The sequence below is a fragment of the Megascapheus bottae genome, chromosome 15 (genome assembly GCF_031878675.1).
Source record: "Megascapheus bottae isolate mThoBot1 chromosome 15, mThoBot2.hap1, whole genome shotgun sequence".
Taxonomy (NCBI): domain Eukaryota; kingdom Metazoa; phylum Chordata; class Mammalia; order Rodentia; family Geomyidae; genus Megascapheus; species Megascapheus bottae.
The window spans coordinates 27,982,597-28,001,369 of record NC_143523.1 but is presented as its reverse complement, the minus strand read 5'-3'; the positions used below and the strand labels follow the sequence as shown (position 1 = coordinate 28,001,369).

At 39.8% G+C, this 18,773-nt stretch overlaps 1 protein-coding gene across 4 annotated transcripts in view; it reads right to left on the bottom strand.

The window, feature by feature from the left end:
* Ide (insulin degrading enzyme) overlaps positions 1–18,773 on the bottom strand; it is a 76,398-nt gene that overhangs the window by 25,054 nt on the left and 32,571 nt on the right. For all 4 annotated transcript variants that reach the window (XR_016537818.1, XM_090346247.1, XM_090346248.1 and 1 more), the window contains exons 5-14: positions 15,925–16,047; positions 14,066–14,178; positions 12,875–13,037; positions 11,671–11,763; positions 11,155–11,246; positions 9,149–9,229; positions 8,225–8,328; positions 5,257–5,359; positions 4,142–4,264; positions 1,831–1,913 (exon numbers count right to left, since the gene is read on the bottom strand). Coding sequence is in view for 3 of the 4 variants with exons in the window: in XM_090346247.1 (XP_090202373.1) it covers positions 1,831–1,913; positions 4,142–4,264; positions 5,257–5,359; positions 8,225–8,328; positions 9,149–9,229; positions 11,155–11,246; positions 11,671–11,763; positions 12,875–13,037; positions 14,066–14,178; positions 15,925–16,047 (1,078 nt within the window). In the remaining variant the exon portion in view is untranslated. The remainder of the gene's footprint in view (positions 1–1,830; positions 1,914–4,141; positions 4,265–5,256; positions 5,360–8,224; positions 8,329–9,148; positions 9,230–11,154; positions 11,247–11,670; positions 11,764–12,874; positions 13,038–14,065; positions 14,179–15,924; positions 16,048–18,773) is intronic.

The following is an 18,773-nucleotide window of genomic DNA, read 5'->3' as shown; positions in this document are numbered from 1 at the left end:
GTAGCTAGGATATTAGGTATGTGCCATGGCACCAGAATTCTCTTTTCATTTAAAAAATTATTCTTTCTAGGAATTGACAAAAATGTCAGTCTATCAAAGGGTATTCTGAACTGGTTTCAGCAGCCAAGTGGAGAAGCAGTAACAAGCTGCTTATCAGATCTCTACTATTAAGAAATGAATTAGGCTTCACAATGCTCTTGATCAACTATGAGCCATAACCTAACAGATCAAGTTTGGACCAAAAATTTAAAATCTGAGTACTAAAAGATAGGTGTATAATGCTAAGCAACACAATATGTATACCAATATCCTAACACACTCAATATATTTGTTGATAGAATATTCATTTTCTTTTATTTTTTTTCTTTTTTCTTTTGTCAGTCCTGGAGCTTGAGCCCAGGGCCTAGGCGCTGTCCTTAAGCTTTCTCAAGGCAAGCAATCTACCACTTGAGCCACAGCACCACTTCCAGCTTTTTCTGTGTATGTGGTACCAAGAAATCCAACCAATGTCTTTGTGCATGCTAGGCAAGTGCTCCACCACTAGGCCAAACTCCTGGTCCTAGTATTCACTTTTTAGCAATTAAAAAAAATCTTTTTGAAGATATTTACAATACATCTCACTTTAATTTCAAGTCAAGCCTACTGTATAGCAGAAAACAAATGAAATAGCTGATCAATACACTGAACTTTTTTTTTTTTTTTCCAGTGGTAGGCTTAAACTCTGGGCCTGGGTGCTGTCCCTAAGCTCTTCAGCTCAAGGCTACCGCTCTACCACAGCCACAGTACCACTTCTGGTTTTCTGATGGTTAATTGGAGATAAAAGTCTCAATGACTTTAGTGCCCAGACTGGTTTTGAGCCGTGATCCTCAGATCTCAGACTCCTGAGTAGCCAGGATTATAGGTGTGAGCCACCAGCGTCCAGCTTACACTGAACATTCTATGATAAAAAAGTAAAACAAGAAATACAATTTGAAAGAGGATAAGCATGGTTGTAATATGCTGCTCACTACCATGAAAACAGAACAATGAAACCTGATGAAAATGTTTTGGGAGGGGAAATGAATGTGATAGAGAGAGTGAGTCTGACTGGAATACATTGCAAGCATGTGAAAATGCAATGACACCACCTTCTGTATAACTAATGTAAGCTATTTTTTTTTTAAATACTAAAGTAAAAAGTAAAATCCAGACAACTGAAGGCCTGGAATGGGCTCAAGACCATTTTATAATTTCTACCTCTTTTTCTGTATAAGCTTTAGACATTTAAAACTAAAACAATAGAACACCCCCAAATTATTTATGCTTCCCCTAGTGAACCTTCCGGATTGATCTATAACCTTTCCAATTTCTAGAACTGTGAAGGCTAGGAAAGTCTTCTTAATGACAGCCAACATAAATCATTTCAACTAACGTATGGATTCATTCATGTAAAAAAGGAAAAAATGAATAGCCTTGGTTGTTAGCAGCAAATTTCCTCTGTGTAGGTAAAACCCCACTCCCATTATTCTTAGACATGGATGGTTAAGAAGGGCAAAGAAGAAAGAGAAAGAGATGGAGGCGGGGAAAGAGAGAGAGAGGGAGAGGGGGTGAGGGAGAGGGAGAGAGAGAGGGAGAGAAAAAGAGAGAGGGAGGGAGGGAGAGAGAGAGAGAGAAGGAAGAAAGGAAGGAAGGAAGGGAGGGAAGGAGGAAGGGAGGAGAAAGAAAGGAAGGAAGGGAGGGAGGGAGGGAGGGCGGGAGAGAGAAGGAAGGAAGGAAGGAAGGAAGGAAGGAAGGAAGGAAGGAAGGAACTTGACATTTTTAAAGCTTTATAGCTAGATTTGTCTTACATACCTGAAAAATTCAAAGTTGAGGCAAGCCTTCGGCAAGAAAAACTTATCATCTTGTTTAAACCACAGTTTGCTCATAGCTGTATCCTGTGATGGAGAAACAATTAGGTTTGGAAAATTGGGGCATATTCAGGAAGACTGGGAAATCAATTTACTCTTCTACAAGGAGAATAGAGATCACAGTTGAATGTTTGTTCTAGAGGCTGCTGTCCCATGGCTTGAAGCACAGAGTTGGCAAGTAGGAAGCTAACAGAGAAGACTGGCCTCCAGTGGCAGAGAAAAAGCCGGCTATGTCCTCTGGATTATGGACAGGAGAGCATGGTGAAGGAAGAGGCAGATTGATGTCCTGACATCACCTGTCCTGTCCTCATCTTTCTGGACACTGTAAGGAAAGGTAGGACTCCTCTGTGGGAAGTATGGGCAGCCAGCCTCCAAGCAGGCTTACATAGTCCCTGCGTGCTATGACTCACAGCCCTTCCTACAATGAGAACAGTTAAGTCTGTCTAACTAACAGAAAAGGACAAAAGTGCTGGTGTGATACTGTGAAGTCTAAGGCTGAGGCATCTATCTTGATTACTCATCCCTTCTAGATCAATTCTTTGGCAGAAGCCAGCTGCCAGTTCAACTAACACCCTGAAGTCCACCTGGTAGAGAACTAAGGCCTTGTAACAACCACACATCTGAAATTCAGCTCTTCCTGAGCTTTCAGATGACCAAAAGCCATGGCTACTGGCTTGATTACTCACTCAGAGAACTTGAACCCAAACTGCCAAACTATGCCTTGAGCCACAGCGCCACTCTGGTTTTCTAGTGGTTAACTGGAGGTAAGTCTCACAGACTTTAGTGCCTGGGCTGGCTTTGAATCGTGATCCTCAGATCTCAGCCTCTTGAGTAGCTAGGATTAAAGGTGGAAGCCACCAGCACCCAGCTAATGTTTGTGTTTCTAAACTGGTAAATTTAAAAATAATTTGTTAGTGATTAGAAATTAACATGCAAAAATGAATAAATCATCCTGTCAACTTGACTCTCATTTCACTCACGATATGCTAGGGATGGTCTTAGATACTTGGAATTTTCCATGTCTAATTTGCGCTTTGATTTACTCTGAAAAAGCCTATTTAAAATAAACAAGCAAAGGCTGAGGGTAGAACACAGTGGCATAATGTGTACTTTGCACACAGTACTGGATTCCTCTAACACTAATAAGTACAAGTACAAGCCAGGCACGGTGGCTCAGCCTGTAATTCTAGTTACTCAGGAGGCTGAGATTTGATGATGGTGGTTCAAAGCCAGCCCCAGCTAAAGAACCTGAGACTCCTATCTCCAATTAATCACTAGCTGAAGAGCTTAGGGACAGCACCCAAGCCCAAAGTTCAAGCCCGATGACCCACCAAAACACCAATTCTCATCTTATTAACTTATGAATGTCTGAATTTTAAGTCATCTAAAGACAATAAAAGATACGTGCTAATAGTTATGAATTTAAGTTTGTACGTTTAGAAAAGAGAATGTTGCTGTAGTAATTTGACCTATTTTTCTACTTTTACTACCCATAATATGAAACAATACAAAAAGATCATTCTGAAAAAAAAGAGGAAAACCTCCACTTCTCTGTCACCCATCTCACTGATATAAACTCGCATTAACTTCATCCAGTCCCTGTATCCTACTGAGACTTGTTTTTTTAAGTGTAGTAAACCTAACAGCTTCCCTTGGAATAGCTGTCTTCTAGGCTCAGGGATGGCTCCTCACTGCTAACTTTAATGATGCAGCGTACATCTATTTACTGAGTGAGTTTCCAGTGGATGGACAAGGAATCTCTCCTGGCTACAGTCCATACCTTACAAAGGAAGCAATTCTTGAGATTCTATGTTGTTCAGTAGTTTCATTTCCTTCCTGAAATATTTTAAACCTAATATTCTTATATTCTTTCTGCAAGAAAGAATGAGACCCCTAAATCAACAAGATACCAAATACAAAGTATGTCCCCACTAGTTTCCATGCAGTAGATATATCTCCCAAACTAAACCACTAAAGTCTAGCTTCAGTGCAAGAATAAGTGCTTAGGATTTCTAAGACCCTGAGCTCAATCCCAGTACTACAAAACAAAACAACATACAGGACTAACTAAAATAAAGCCACTGATTCTGTGAGGGGTCGGGTGGGATGGGTGGTATATGCCTATAGAATCAGCTACTTGAGCTACTGAAGCAAGAGAATCACCTGATCATAGGAGTTCAGTGCTATCCCAAACAACACAGTGAGAGCCCCAAATAAAACCAATACAAAATGAAAGAAAGATTCCAGCACGTTACCTTAATAAGAACAGGGTATGATGTTGCATCTTTTTCTAATGATAAGATCTCAAAATTCGTAGGAATAAATTCATTCTTTGTTGGGAGTTTAAATTTTCCATTCAGGTCAGCATTCTGCCATTTCTGGATGAATAGTGAGGAAGAGAGGGGGGGGGGAAGGGAGGGAGAGGAGGAGGGAGGGATAGAGGGAGGGAGGGATAGAGGGAGGGAGAGAGAGTGAGTGAGAGAGAAGGGGGGGAGGAGAGAGAGGGAGAGGGAGAGGGGGAGAGAGAGAGAGAGAATTAAGAGTCTCTTTCAAGAGTCAAAGTTCCATCCCTAGCACTATGTTATGAAAGAAAAAGGAATATTGGGTCTGGGAATGTGGCCTAGTGGTAGAGTGCTTGCCTAGCATGTATGAAGCCCTGGGTTTATTTCTCAGTACTACATAAACAGAAAAGGCTGAATATGGTGCTGTGGCTCAAGTGGTAGAGTGCTACCTTGAGCAAAACCAGCTCAGGGGCAGCACCCAGGCCCTGAGTTCAAGTCTCAAGACTTGAAAAGAAAATGTGTCTTTGCTCAATATGTAAACTATGTTAAGGGAAAAAGTATCACCTAACAGTCTTTTCTAGAACATGTAAAAGGGTTACAAGCAGAATTTATTGGTGGGTCTTTATGAAACTTGAGTTTCTCTCGGGGCACTAGAGAAGTATATACTCATTATTTTTCCTTTCCACATCTCTAAAATGATCAGCATCAGGAATAAACAAGACTGTAGAACACAGAGAATCTAACTGGCACACTGGAAGATGGTGTTTGCTCCAGCTCTTTCCAGAACAAAATGATCTGTGCAGTGACATATTTTTCCAAACTCTTAGACAATAAGGTGTTTACATAACAGTCATCCACTAGGACAATTAAATTATTTCCATGTTTGGCCTGAAGCCCAAGCTTAAATTAGAAGAGCATTTTCCCCCTCAGTGTTTCTTAGGGCCTGACTCATATCTTGAGGCCTTCTAGGGACAGTGCTTGCTAGGCCACGCCCATCCATCCTCTGGACCTTAAGCCTGTGGAGCCAGGGAGCTCATGATCGCATGGTTCCTCCCCCAGCAGGCTCATCCCTGATGGAGGAGCCTTACCTTGATCACTTCATCAGGTATCGCTTCCTGTTTGTATTGGGTTCCGTACCACTCTTCCGTGCGGTCAGTTTGTCCTTCAAAAGATTTGGACACTATTGCAACCCTAGACACGGATGGGAAAACCAAACAGCAACAAACCAGTAAACTCATGGTGCAGATATGAATGTAAGAATCTGACTCATAAAATGTAAGTAATAGCTGAGAATGTGCTGAGCCACTTAACACAAAGTAGATCCTGTGAGGCTTAACCCAAACAGGCAAAAACCAAAAATAACCAAATAACTATATGTATGTGTGTACGTGTACAGAACATATATAATATATACACATGTGCGTGTCTGTACACACATGCATACACATATATATACACACATATGTATATATATTATATTTCTGATTATAATTCCTGTTATATTGGAATATTGATTATATTCCATTATTTTTGGTGTGAAAAAGTCATTTCAGAGGAAATTATCTTAACTACTCTCTCATTTAGTTTAAAAAGAAAAGCTAGGGGGAAAAAAATGGAACAAAGGTGTTTAAAAATGGACTTTAGGGCCGGGGGTTTAGCCTAGTGGCAGAGTGCTTGCCTAGCATGCATGAAGACCCAGATTTGATTCTTCAGTACCATATACATAGAAAAAAGCAGGAAGAGGTGCTAAGGCTCAAGTGGTAGAGCTCTAGCCTTGAGAAAAGTCCAAGGACAGTGCTCAGGCCCTGAGCTCAAGCCCAGGACTGGCAATAAATATATAAATAAATAGTCTTACTACCAAGCACCAATGGCTCACATCTGTAATCCTAGCTACTTAAGAGTCTGAGATCTGAAGATAACAGTTCAAAACTAGTCTGGGCAGAAAGTCTGAGAGACTCTTATCTCCAATTAATCACCAAAAAGCTGGAAGTAGAGCTGTGCTCAGGTGGTAGAGTGCCTGCCTAGAGCAAAGAAGTTAATTAAACAGCACCCAGAAGCCAGTATGGTGGCTCACACCTATAATCCTAGCTACTCAGGAGGCTGGGATCTGAGGACCAAGATTCAATGTCTTTGAGACTTTTATCTCCAATTAACCATCAGAAAACCAGAAGTGGTGCTGTGGCTCAAGAGGTAGGGTGGTAGCCTTAAGCTGAAGAGCTTAGGGACAATGCACAGTCCCAGAGTTCAAATCCCACAAAAAAAAAAAACATTTTTTTTTTTTTTTTTTTTTAGGGCAAAAAGAGATAAGCACTTCCCAGTGACAGTAAATGGGACTCTGGATGAGAGTGCTTCCACTTGAGTGTTTACTACTTTGCTTTGGGGTGTAAACTGAGACTACCTAAATAAACAAAGGAAATAAAACAATCCTGATGTGTGAAGTACCTACCATGCATGCAGAGAAATACAGTGATCCTTCACCTACCCCAAAGATTACATTCCACATAGTCCTGCGATAGGTGAAAATCCCTGTAGTAGGAGTCTTAGTGATCCCTAATATATCTCGGCAGTTCACTTCCTGCTATTTTGAGGATTTTCACCTATTGTGGGGTTATCTGCAACATAGCTTCTAAAAGGTTTTAAAGAACCCTAATAGGTGAATTGTGATACAGTAAAGGCTGACTATACTTTTAACAGAGGGAGTAACCATGCCTCAAAAGATTCCATAATTAAATGAAAAAAGTTTAAACAGAATCGCACTGCCTGAAGAATGCAAAAAAGCCTTTCCAAGGACTGACTCAAACACAAACTGCCTAAGAAGCAGCTAGAGTCCATCAATACTCAGGCAGGGCTGAATCAACAAGTCTCAACTGACCAATGAGCTTCTTGGTCACATATATATGCATATGTGAATAAATATATTCATATATGAACAAATATATATAGTAACTATGAAACCAAAGCATTTTATTAGAACGTAGTAATTCTGAAAGTTTGATAATTATCTGTGCTCATTCCAGCATCCCTAACAACCAATGTATTTAACTAAATCGTAGTTCCAAGCAGAGAGAGCATCAGAGCTGTCTAGGATTAGGAGGAGTCACTGCTATGCTTACCTTGTGAGGAAAAACTCCTAGCCACCTGATAGATGAGGCCTGTTGTTGAGGGTGAGTGCAGGGGTACAAGTTGGTTTGTAATTCAAGTTATTTCTATCACTTGACTTTTGGATGAGGGTGAGGATAAAGAAATATAGATAAAAGCTAAGTGTGGTAGCTCATGCCTATAATCTCATCTACTCAGGAGGCTGAGATCTGAAGACCAAGGTTCAAAGCTAGCTCAGGCACAAAAGGATTTGAGACTCTTATCTCCAATTAACCTCTAGAAAATGGGAAATGGGGCTTGGCTCAAGGGTAGAGTGGTAGCCTTGAGCTGAAGAGCTCAGGGACAGTGCCCAGGCCAAGTTCAAGCCCTATGACTCACAAAAATAAATAAATAAAATAAATAAATAAATAAATAAATAAATAAATGTAAAGAGTGGGCATGTAGGGGATGGGGAAGGAAAAGGGGGACAAAAACATGAGAAAGAGGTATCAAGGTTTGAGAAGTAATATACGCACTACCTAACAAATATAAGTGTAACCCCTCTATACATTACCCTGACCATAAAATGCATTAAAAAAAAGAGGACCGGGAGTTTGGCCTAGTGGTAGAGTGCTTGCTTAGCATGCACAAAACTCGGATTCGATTCCTCGGTACCACATACATAGAAAAAAGCCAGAAATGATGCTGAGGCTCAAGTGGTAGAGCTTCTAGCCTTGAGAAAGTCCAAGGACAGGGCTTAGGCCCTGAAATCAAGCCTAGGACTGGCCAAAAAAAAAAAAAAAAGATGGACATGTATTAGATGATGAAGCATGGAGTTGGTTCATTATACTATTCTCTATCTGTGCAACCCTACTTGATTTTCAAAAATGAAAACATTTTATTTACAACTTCAACTTTTTAGATTGTGGTCATGACAAAAAACTGAGTCTGTAACAGTAAAATGTGTAGGTGACTCACCGGACATTTTCTGGTCTGAGTTTATCAAGAACCATCTCTATTAAGTCAGGTCTAAATTCTTCTAGCAAATATTCAGCTACCAGAACTTCTTCTAGAGGGTAATACTTTGAGAAAGAAAAACACAAAATAAGTAAAAGTTTCAAGGCAAACACAGGATTTATTAAAATAGATATATCCATAACATTACATTTTACTACATCGGAAACTTTGTATAGCCCTGAATCTTCTTTTTTCTCTTGTATTACATGCTTTAGGAAAGTTATATTTATTTATTTATTTTTTGGTGGGTCATGGGTCTTGAACTCAGGACCTGGGCACTGTCCTTGGGCATTCTCAAGGCTAGCGCTCTACCACTTGAGCCACAGCCCACTTCTGGCTTTTTCCTTTTTTTTCTTCTTCTTCTTTTTTTTTTTTTTTGCCTGTCTTGAATTCAGGACCTGGACACTTTTTGCTCAAGACCATCACCTTGCCACTTGAGCCACAGCACCAATTTCTGCTTTTTCTGAGTATGTAGTGCCAAGGAATCGAACCCAGGGCTTCATGTATGCTAGGTGAGTACTTTACCACTAGGCTATGTTTCTGACCCAAAATTTGTATTTTATTATCTTTTCTTTCCTTTTTTTTTTTTTTGCCAGTCCTGAGGCTTGAACGCAGTGCCTGAGCATTGTCCTTGGGCTTCCTCAAGGCTAACACTCTGCTACCTGAGTCACAGCACCACCTCAGCTTTTTTTTCTGTGTATGTGGTTCCAGGAAATTGAACCTAGGGGGCTGGCTTTGTGCATGCTAGGTGAGCATGCTACCACTAAGTCATGCTCCTGGCCCTCAAGTCCATAGTTTTATACCACAGCATCAATTTTTATAAGTAATATACACAGGATCTGAAATATTCTATACACCAAGGAAACAGTAAACAAGATAACTTACATGCAATATTCCTGCAATCTTAGATGTGTAGCCCCGTGGCCTCTCTTTGTCTTTAAATCTAAAAGCAACAGCTTTCAAATCCTAAAATAGAAGTTAATCCAATTAGACATAAGCAGTATTATTTAGAAATACTAAGTTGGCTGTTTTTTTAACCAGTCCTGGGGCTTCAATTCAGAGCCTGGGTACAGTCCCAGAGCTTCTTTTGCTCAAGGCTAGCACTCTATAACTTAAGCCACAGTGCCACTTCCAGTTTTGGGGTTTTTTTGTTGTTGTTTATATACTGAAGAATCAAACCCAGGGCGTCATGTATGCTAGGCAAGCATTCTATCACTAAGCCATATTCCCAGCCAGAAATAATAAGTTTGGTTTTTATTTTTTTTGGGGGGGGGTGTCTGTCATGAGGCTTGAACTCTGGGCCTGGATTCTTAAGCTCAAAGATACTGCCCTGGAAATATTAAATTTTAATGCCTCACCTAAATTATAAACATTCTACTTCAAGTTTAACTTTATCACAGTTTCTGGGGGGGAAAATGGCTATGCTTCACTTAGGAATAGATAAGAGATGGAAACAAAATTACTTAAAGTGTATAAAACTAATCAACCTAGGTTTAAAATCAAAGTAAAACTGATAAACAAATTTGAATGGAAGTAAATAACAAATATAGTATAAGATTATACGGACTAAACTATTGAGAGAATTAAAGATTTAGAAAGATCTCTGTAAAATTCAACAGTTCCACACAAGTATTGGTGATCCGTTCAGAGAAAAAATTACTATCCTAATTTCCACAAGCACAGACTGTAATTTTAGATTTTGATCTAAAGAGGGTATATCTTAACTCAAAATGTATTTCAGAATCTTGATAGGTATTAAATGATCAAGTATATATAGTTCAGAATCTTCATAGGTCTTAAGTATAAAAGAAAAAATCTTCCTAAGGAAGTGGAGATGTGGCTGCAGAGGAACAGCCCCAGCCTTGAGTGAAAAAGCCAAGGAAGGACACAGGTCCTGAATTTCAAGTCCCAGTACTGGGGCTTGGGCATGCACATGCACATACATGCACACACACACACACACAATTTTTTTTTTTTACTTTTAAATAAATAAAAATCCTCCCAAAAGAAGCCTTAGAATTTTGGAAAGCAAACATGTTGTTTTATACATTAAAACAAAAAGATACCTAGGCTTTTTCCATATTATACTTTTAACAATAAAATCACATTTAAGAACTTAAGTATAGTTGAACACAAGGGCACACACTGGAATCTCAGCACTCGGGAGGCTGCAACAAATAATATAAGTTCAAAGCCAGCCTGAGCTACATAGCAAACAAGATCTTGTCTCAAAAATAAATAAGCAGGGCCGGGAGTTTGGCCTAGTGGTAGAGTGCTTGCATAGCATGCACGAAGACCTAGGTTCGATTCCTCGGTACCACATGCATAGAAAAAAGCTGGAAATGGTGCTGAGGCTCAAGTGGTAGAGCTCTAGCCTTGAGAAAGCCCAAGGACAGGGCTCAGATCCTGAGCTCAAGCCCAGGACTGGCAAAAATAAATAAATAAGTAAATAAGCCAATAAGGAAAAAAAGAACACAACCATAAACAAAACAATTCACTATTTCTTTGATGTTCACTTTAGGTTTTTTACTACTAGATTTGAAAATGATAGACCATGTAGCTTCAGTCAGGGAGTAACATAAGCCCTTAAAAAAGTATCAGCTTAACAAACTGTTAGCTTTCTTCTGATGGACAGAAAGGCAATCCACTTTTCCCTCCTTACAAAAAGAAAAAAGAAAAAAGAAAGTATCTTAAACCCTTAGTTGTGCTCCAAGCAGCAAATCAAACCAGGGCAAATTAATTCTTGACTAACACTAAATATGCATTGCAAGACTTTAGACATTAGGGAAAAACTTCAAAATGTTAACTGGGCCTTAGATTTCAATTAATTCACATAGATTTGCTTTTGAAAAATAGACTCCTTAAGAAAAATTTTGGTGAAACAAAAGTACCTTGCACTCTTGGAAAACCCATTCTTGAGGTCCTTCTGCACGTAACTTCTGAATGTATTGAAACATGTGCAAAATTATATCTTCAACATGTACTGGAAAAAAGGGGCACACTTAAAAACCATTCAGTCCTTGCATCCTTCAAAGCAGTGAGCTCACTCCTAAAGTACAGTCAGGTAAGTGGAAGATAGTCCTTGTTAGAAAATGGAGTCCTTACCTTTCTGAGTCTGGTTTTAGATGTCCACCACACAGCCCTGAGGGCTCAGGGATATTTGGGGAGTAAATGAGCAAATGGAGAGCCAAGCACACATTTTACAAGTGCAAAATAATAACGAGCCATTAATTAAGAGATGGGGTGGGATCATTCACAAAACAAAGGCCAAAGTACAAGTGAAATACAACGGATAAAGCTGTCTACAGCTCTTCAACACAAAACAGATCCACAGCATAAAAAAAATTAAAGAGAATAAATCAGAGGAAGTAAATCTTTAGTCAAGAGCAAAGTCAACCAATACTTACATAATCCTTCCTCAGTTAGGTCCACATTAATGATAAAAAACATAAAACCTCGAGCACCTTCCTTCTGTCCACCAACCAGGGTATTTACCCAGCCTGAATCATTAAAAAACAAACAAACAAACAAAGACCAACACGGTTAATTGTGGACTTCATTCATGATAAGGGATTTTTTTTTTTTTAATTGGACTGGAGGGGGTGGGTCATGTGGCTTAAACACAGGGCCTGGGTGTGTCCCTGAGTTCTTTTTGTTCAAGATCCACACAGGACCACTTTGAGCTCCAGCTCCACTTCCCATTTTCTGATGCTTCATTAGAGATAAGAGTCTCAGTGGCTGGGAGCATGGCCTAGTGGTAGAGTGCTCACCTAGCATGCATGAAGCCCTGGATTTGATTCCTTATACCATATATATAGAAAAGGCTAGAAGTGGTATTGTGGTTCAACTAGTAGAATGCTAGCCTTGGACAGTGTCCAGCCTGAGTTCAAGCCCCAGGACTGGCAATTAAATAAAAATAAAAAGCCCCAGGACTGGCAATAAAAAAACAAACAAACAAACAAAAAAAGCCGGGTGAGAATGACTCACGCCTGTAATCCTAGCTACTCAGAAGGCTGAGATCTGAGGATTTTGGTTCAATGCTAGCCTAGGCATGGAAGTCCATAAGACTCATCTCCAGAAAACAGGAAGTGGTGTTGTTGCTCAAGGGGTAGGACAGTACCCTTAAGCTGAAGAGCTCAAGGACAGCACCCAGGCCCAGAGTTCAAGCCCCATGACCTGGGGTGGGGGTTGGGAAGAGAGAATACCAATCTAGGCCAAAATAAAAAATACAAAAAAAGTCTAGGAGATTCTGTTTCTCCTTAGCCAGCAAAATGCTAGACTGTGAGTGTGCAGCTCAAGAGGTAGAGTACTAGCTGTGAGTAAGAAAGTGCAGGGAGAGCTTGAAACCCTCAGTTCAAGCATTTGCACAGACACAAAAATAAAATAAAACTAACTAAACAGACAAATAGCAGGAAGCAAAGCCCAATAGGGGGGCACTTGCCTTGTCTAGGTAGCATGTACAAGGTCTAGGTTCCAGCTAGTATGTATGATGAAGGGTAAAACACTACCCTACCCTAAAACGTACTCCTTCTCAGGAAGAAAGGAAAAAATGAAAGCAGTGTCAACCCTGTCATGGGAACTATACCCAGACATACTGCCCAACACACTTACCCTTTGATTTCAGTTCTGATAAGAGACTTCCAGGACCTTCATGCCCAATCAGATGACCAAGATAATGTCCAGGATTTGATTTGTAGTATTTCTGAAGGTCGGGTATGGGAAATGTCACATAAAGATTCCTAATATCCTTAATGGGCACTATTTTATAAAGTTGCTGGAGGGGGGAAAAAAATCACAAAAGATTTGCAATGTACAATTTTACTGAATAAAATATTCATAGGCTATGAAGAATACTGATTTCATTGTATCAACTACCAGACCACAAGGCACTCAATAAATCAGGTTCCTAATCATCTAGAGTCTTAGTACAGTGGGTAAGCAATCCAGGCTTGTGTGTGTCCTGGGTACTGAAGATAGTTCTAGATGTTTGCCTTCTGGTACTAAATAAGAACTTCAATAGTCTGCCAAGACTATAGCTACCAAAACTACTTTTAGTAGGCAGAGATCGGAATGTATAGGTATTTTAGTGACCCACAGGGGATTGATTTGATTATCCTAACAAATGCATTCAAAATTTTATTATCTTTAAATAGTTGTACAAAAGAGAATATTCAACATATTCTCTTCAAAAAAATATCACAGCTGGGCATGGTGGCTCACACCTGTAATCCTAGCTACTCAGGAGGCTGAGATCTGAGGATCAAAAGGTTCAAAGCCAGCCTGGGCAATACAAAGCTGAGAGACTCTTATCTCCAATTCACTAGAAGTGCTGTGGCTCAAGGTTAAGGTGGTAGCCTTGAGCTGAAGAGAGCTCAGGGATAGCACCCAGGCCCAGGGTAGGGTGGTAGCTTTGAGCTGAAGAGCTCAGGGGCAGTGTCCAGGCCAGAGTTCAAGCCCCATGATCCAAAAAATAAAAATAAAAATATATATATATCACAAGCCGGGCAGGATAGCTCATGCCTGTAATCCCAGCTACTCAGGAGGCTGAGATCTGAGGATAGAGGTTCAAACCCAGCCCAGGCATTAAAGTCCATGAGACTCATCTCCAATTAATCACTAGAAAACCAGAAGTGGGGCTGTGGCTCAAGGAGTAGGACTGTGGTCTTGAGCTGAAGAACTCAGGGACAACAATCAGGCTCAGGGTAGGGTGGTAGCCTTGAGCTGAAGAGCTCAGGGATAGCGACCAGGCCCAGGGTTCAAGCCCATGACCCACCAAAAAAAAAAAAAGAGTAGTACACTTACTTTCAGATGTTCCTCTTGGAAAGGGTGTTCAGGAAATTCTGGCAATGGGACATTTTTATTCTCTACTTCAGAAAATAACTTGACCACCAGATTAGTCAAGTCATCTAAAGATTCTATAAGAAAAGAGACATTGGAAAGAATATTTAAATAACTATAATATAATATAGGTAGTATTTACAGTCTTAATAAAGAGCTCCTACAATGTTTCTCAGCTTTAAAGGAAAAATGTTGGCTAGGAGTTTGGCCTAATATTTAGAGTGCATGCCTAGCATGCATGAAGATTGGGGTTCGATTCCTCAGTACCACATCCATAGAAAAAGCCAGAAGTGGTGCTGTGGCTCAAGTGGTAGAGCTCTAACCTTGAGAAAGCCCAAAGACAGTGTTCAGGTCCTGATTTCAAGCACTGAGACTGGCAAAAAAAAAAAAAAAAAAGGAAAACCTGAGGCCTGGGAATATGGCTTAGTTTTAGAGTGCTTGCCTAGCATGCATGAAGCCTTGGGCTGGATTCTTCCATACATAAATACAAAAAATTTTAAAATACACAAAAGTAAAATCTGACAAGAAAAAAAAAATAAATAAAAGCAAACCTGTATTTAATAAAGTAAATCCTATCACTGCACAAATAACTTCTAAAGTCAGATGCCAGTGTAATCCTGCTACTCAGGAGGCTGAGATCTGAGGATTAAGGCTTAAAGCCAGCCCAGGCAGGAAAGTCCATGAGATTCTAATCTGTAGTTAACCAACAAAAAGGGGAAAGTGGAGTTCAAAGGGTAGAGCAATAGTCCTGAACAAAAAGGCTAAAGGAGAGCAACCAAGCCCAGAGTTCAAGCCTTTGTATAGAAACAATAAATAAATATACACATAAACAAATAACTGTTTTCTAAATCCTTACTCCTAGAAAGGAGTAAGCATGTATGTTTTGTTGGGTTTTCAAGATAGTATCTCACTATGGTGCTCAGACTGTCCTCAAACTTGCCTGCCTCACTTTCTGAGTCCTAAGATTACAGGTATACACCAATACATTATATCTGGCTAATTATGTTTGGGGCTTGAACTCAGCCATCCCTGAACTTTTTTTTGCTCAAGACTAGTGCTCTACAACTTGAGCCACAACTCTACTTTCTGCTTTTATGGATTTATTGGAGATAAAGAGTCTCACAGATTATTCTGCCCAAGCTGGCTTCAAACCATAATCTCAGCCTCCTGAATAGCTAGAATTACAGGTGTGACCTATCTGCATCCAACGTATATATGTATTTTTTTTTTTGCCAGTCCTGGGCTTGAGCTCAGGGCCTGAGCACTGTCCTTGGATTTTCTCAAGGCTAGAGCTCTACCACTTGAGCCTCAGCACCACTTCTGGCTTTTTTTCTATGTATGAGGAATTGAACCCGGGTCTTCATGCATGCTAGGCAAGCACTTTAACCACTAGGCCAAACTCCCGGCCGTATATATGTATTTTTAAGGATGATATTGGCCATGTCTGACAGTTCATCAGAGGGACTATAGTTCAAGTGAGCCTAGGCAAAGTGTTAACAACAGTCTAACTCAACAAATAAGCTGGGCCTGGAGGCTTATGTCTATCTGTAACGTCCTACTGTAAAGAAGGACTGCACTTGATGTTACAGATGTTTTGATTTTGTTTTTTTGGAGTGTTATTAGGTCAAATCTGTCATTCTTCCCTTTACTTCCTTTCTGCTCAATAACTTAAAACACCTATTAGTAACTTCTAAAGCCATCTAAGCTTTTTTTTTGAACAGAAGTAAAAATAAGATTTTCATTGTCATATTCACCAAGAAGTAGATCATTCTCCCAAATTCTTCCAATACTTAGAGGAAGTCACCAAACTGTAGAGTTCTTACCTCGACCCAAGACACAAATAGCCATTAAATTGGATGAATAGTAAGTGGAATGGAATTTCAATAGCTCTTCTCTAACATCAATGCCTTCTTGGTTGGGTCGAGTCTCTAGAGTATATTTGTTACCTGCAAAGAAAGAGAAACATTTCTTAGAAAAACTTGTGAGTTTTTTTTTTTTTCCTTTTGTGTTCTTTTAAATGTGCCTGTACCAGGACTTTAATTCAGGGCACCACGCTCTCACTCAGCTTTTTCATTCATGGCTAGTGCTCTACCACTACGCTATCCCTTTCTTTGTTGATTAACTAGAAATGAAGAGTCTCTTTCTACATGGACAGACTTCAAACTGTGATCCTCTGTTTCTCAAGCTCCTGAGTAGCTAGGATCGCAGGTATCAGCCCCTGGTGTTCAGCCCTATTCGCCGCCCCCTTTCTTATTCTTTTGAAACAGGGCTCCCTATGTATCCCAGGTTGGCCTTGAACCCACAATTCTCCTGCCTCTCTCTCTTGAGTTCTATCTAGCATTATAGGCATATGTCACCACAAGCACAACCACCGTTTGTGAGCTTTATAAAGTTTTGTTAATGATTACATGTATTGCTATAAGATGAAGTTTGACAACAAAATTCCAACATATATGGCAATTAGTCAAACGTCTGATATCAGAGTAGAGTACAAACTAGTAAGACTTTTTTTTTTTTTTTTTTTTTTTTTTTTTTTGCCAGTCCTGGGCTTGAGCTCAGGGCCTGAGCACTGTCTTTGGACTTTCTCAAGGCTAGAGCTCTACCACTTGAGCCTCAGCACCACTTCCGGCTTTTTTCTACTTGTGGTACCGAGGAATCGAACCCAGGTCTTCATGCATGCTAGGCAAGCACTTTAACCACTAGGCCAAATTCCTGGCCCCTAGTAAGACTTTTCAATTAGATTTTTCCATAAGGAACTAAATTACCTTTTTATGTAATTTTTACATAAATTACATTTTTTGATCTGGGCATGATAGTGGATTCCTGTAATTCCTGTACTCAGGAGGCTAAGGAGATTGAAAGTTCAAGGCAAGACAAGGCTATACAGCAAAACACCATCTCAGTCAGAGAGAGAAGGGTCTTAAAATTCTTATGAGACCTCTATTCACCAACTTTATAATAGTGATAAAAAAAAGTTTTAAAAATCCTATAAAAGTTATTATGAACACTTTTAAGACAAAATGAGATTCACATAACCTCCATTCACACTTAATTTAATTTTCAATTCCCTGTGTGGGCCATAATTAACTGAACAGAGTCACCAAGGGATCATTTTGGAACTTGTCAAGTTACTTGTGGAAGAGAAAAAAAATGTTCTATTTTGAGCTGAAACACTAAATCTGTGATGTGAATGCTTATGATGTAGGCAGGCAAAAAATAGGATGCAATGCTATTTTTATAAATCTCAAGTGATATATACACTATTCCACTACGAGGCTTGCTTTTAAAATTTTAATAATTAAATTGAGGTAAAATAATGCATGGTAAAGTACATAGTAGAACTGCCCAAATACTCTTTTGCAAAGATCTTGCAAATTAGGGACTAAACGATACGCTTCCCATCATCCACATCTCTCAAAAATAGCATCTTGACTAGAAACACCTAAAGACCCTAAGAACTTTATGTTATCCGTCCTGCTTGCATGACCATGTAGGATTTTCTCTCCTGCAATTCCCACTCCCCCCGCCAACCTTTTTTTCTTTTTTCTTTTTTCACTATCAAGTACATGTACAAAGGAGTTACAAATCCTTCAGGTTAGGAATACAATGCTTCTTGGTCAATGCCACCCCTTCTATCCTGAGTATGTGTTCTTTATGTGGTTTATATACTTAAAAGTATTTCCTATTTATATGACATTCAATAAACTAGGCTCCAGAGAATATCCCTTTCAATGAATTGGAAGTCTGTAAAGATACCAGCTGGCACACACATTCTAATCTAAAAGTGTTACATAGAACCAAGTCAAGATTCAAATCCATGATGCTTAAACCAGTGAGAACAGAAGATGTAAAAAAAGTCCCAAAGCAATCATTTATGTTCAGTGATAGAAGTAGCCTGTCAACCGAGTTCCCAGGTTTATAAATAATCCTCCTCTTTCTTATTAAAGACCCAGTTCTGTTCCATATCTATCCAACTCAGGTCTACTGGAGGGGCTCAGGTTCTCTTAAAAAATAGCCAGGAGTTTGGCCTAGTGGTAGAGTGCTTGCCTAGTCTGCATGAAGACCCAGGTTCTAGTACCACATACATAGAAAAAGCTGAAAGTCTCACACCTGTAATCTTAGCTACTCAGGAAGCTGAGATCTGAGGATCAAGGTTCAAATCCATCCTGGGCACAAAAGGACCTGAGACTCCTATCTCCAATTAATCTCTAGAAAATGGGAAGTGGGGCTGAGGCTCAAGGGATAGGGCGGTAGCCTTGAGCTGAAGAACTCAGGGACAATGCCCAGGCCTAGGGGTAGTGTGGTAGCCTTAAGTTGAAGAGCTCAGGGACAGCATTCAGGCCCAGAGTTCAAGCCTCATGACAAAGAAAGAAAGAAAGAAAGGAAGAAAGAAAGAGAGAAAGAAAGAGAGAGAGAGAGAGAGAGAGAGAGAGAGAGAGAGAGAGAGAGAGAGAGAGAAAGAAAGAAAGAAAGAAAGAAAGAAAGAAAGAAAGAAAGAAAGAAAGAAAGAAAGAGAGGGAAAAGAAAAGAAAAAGAAAAAGCTGAGAGTGGTGCTATGGCTCAAGTGGTAGAGCTGTAGCCTTGAAGAAAAAAAAAAAGCCAGAATGCGTGTGTGTGTGTGTGTGTGTGCGCGCGCGCTGGGGAACTCTGACATTCTCTCAGACCAAAGTGA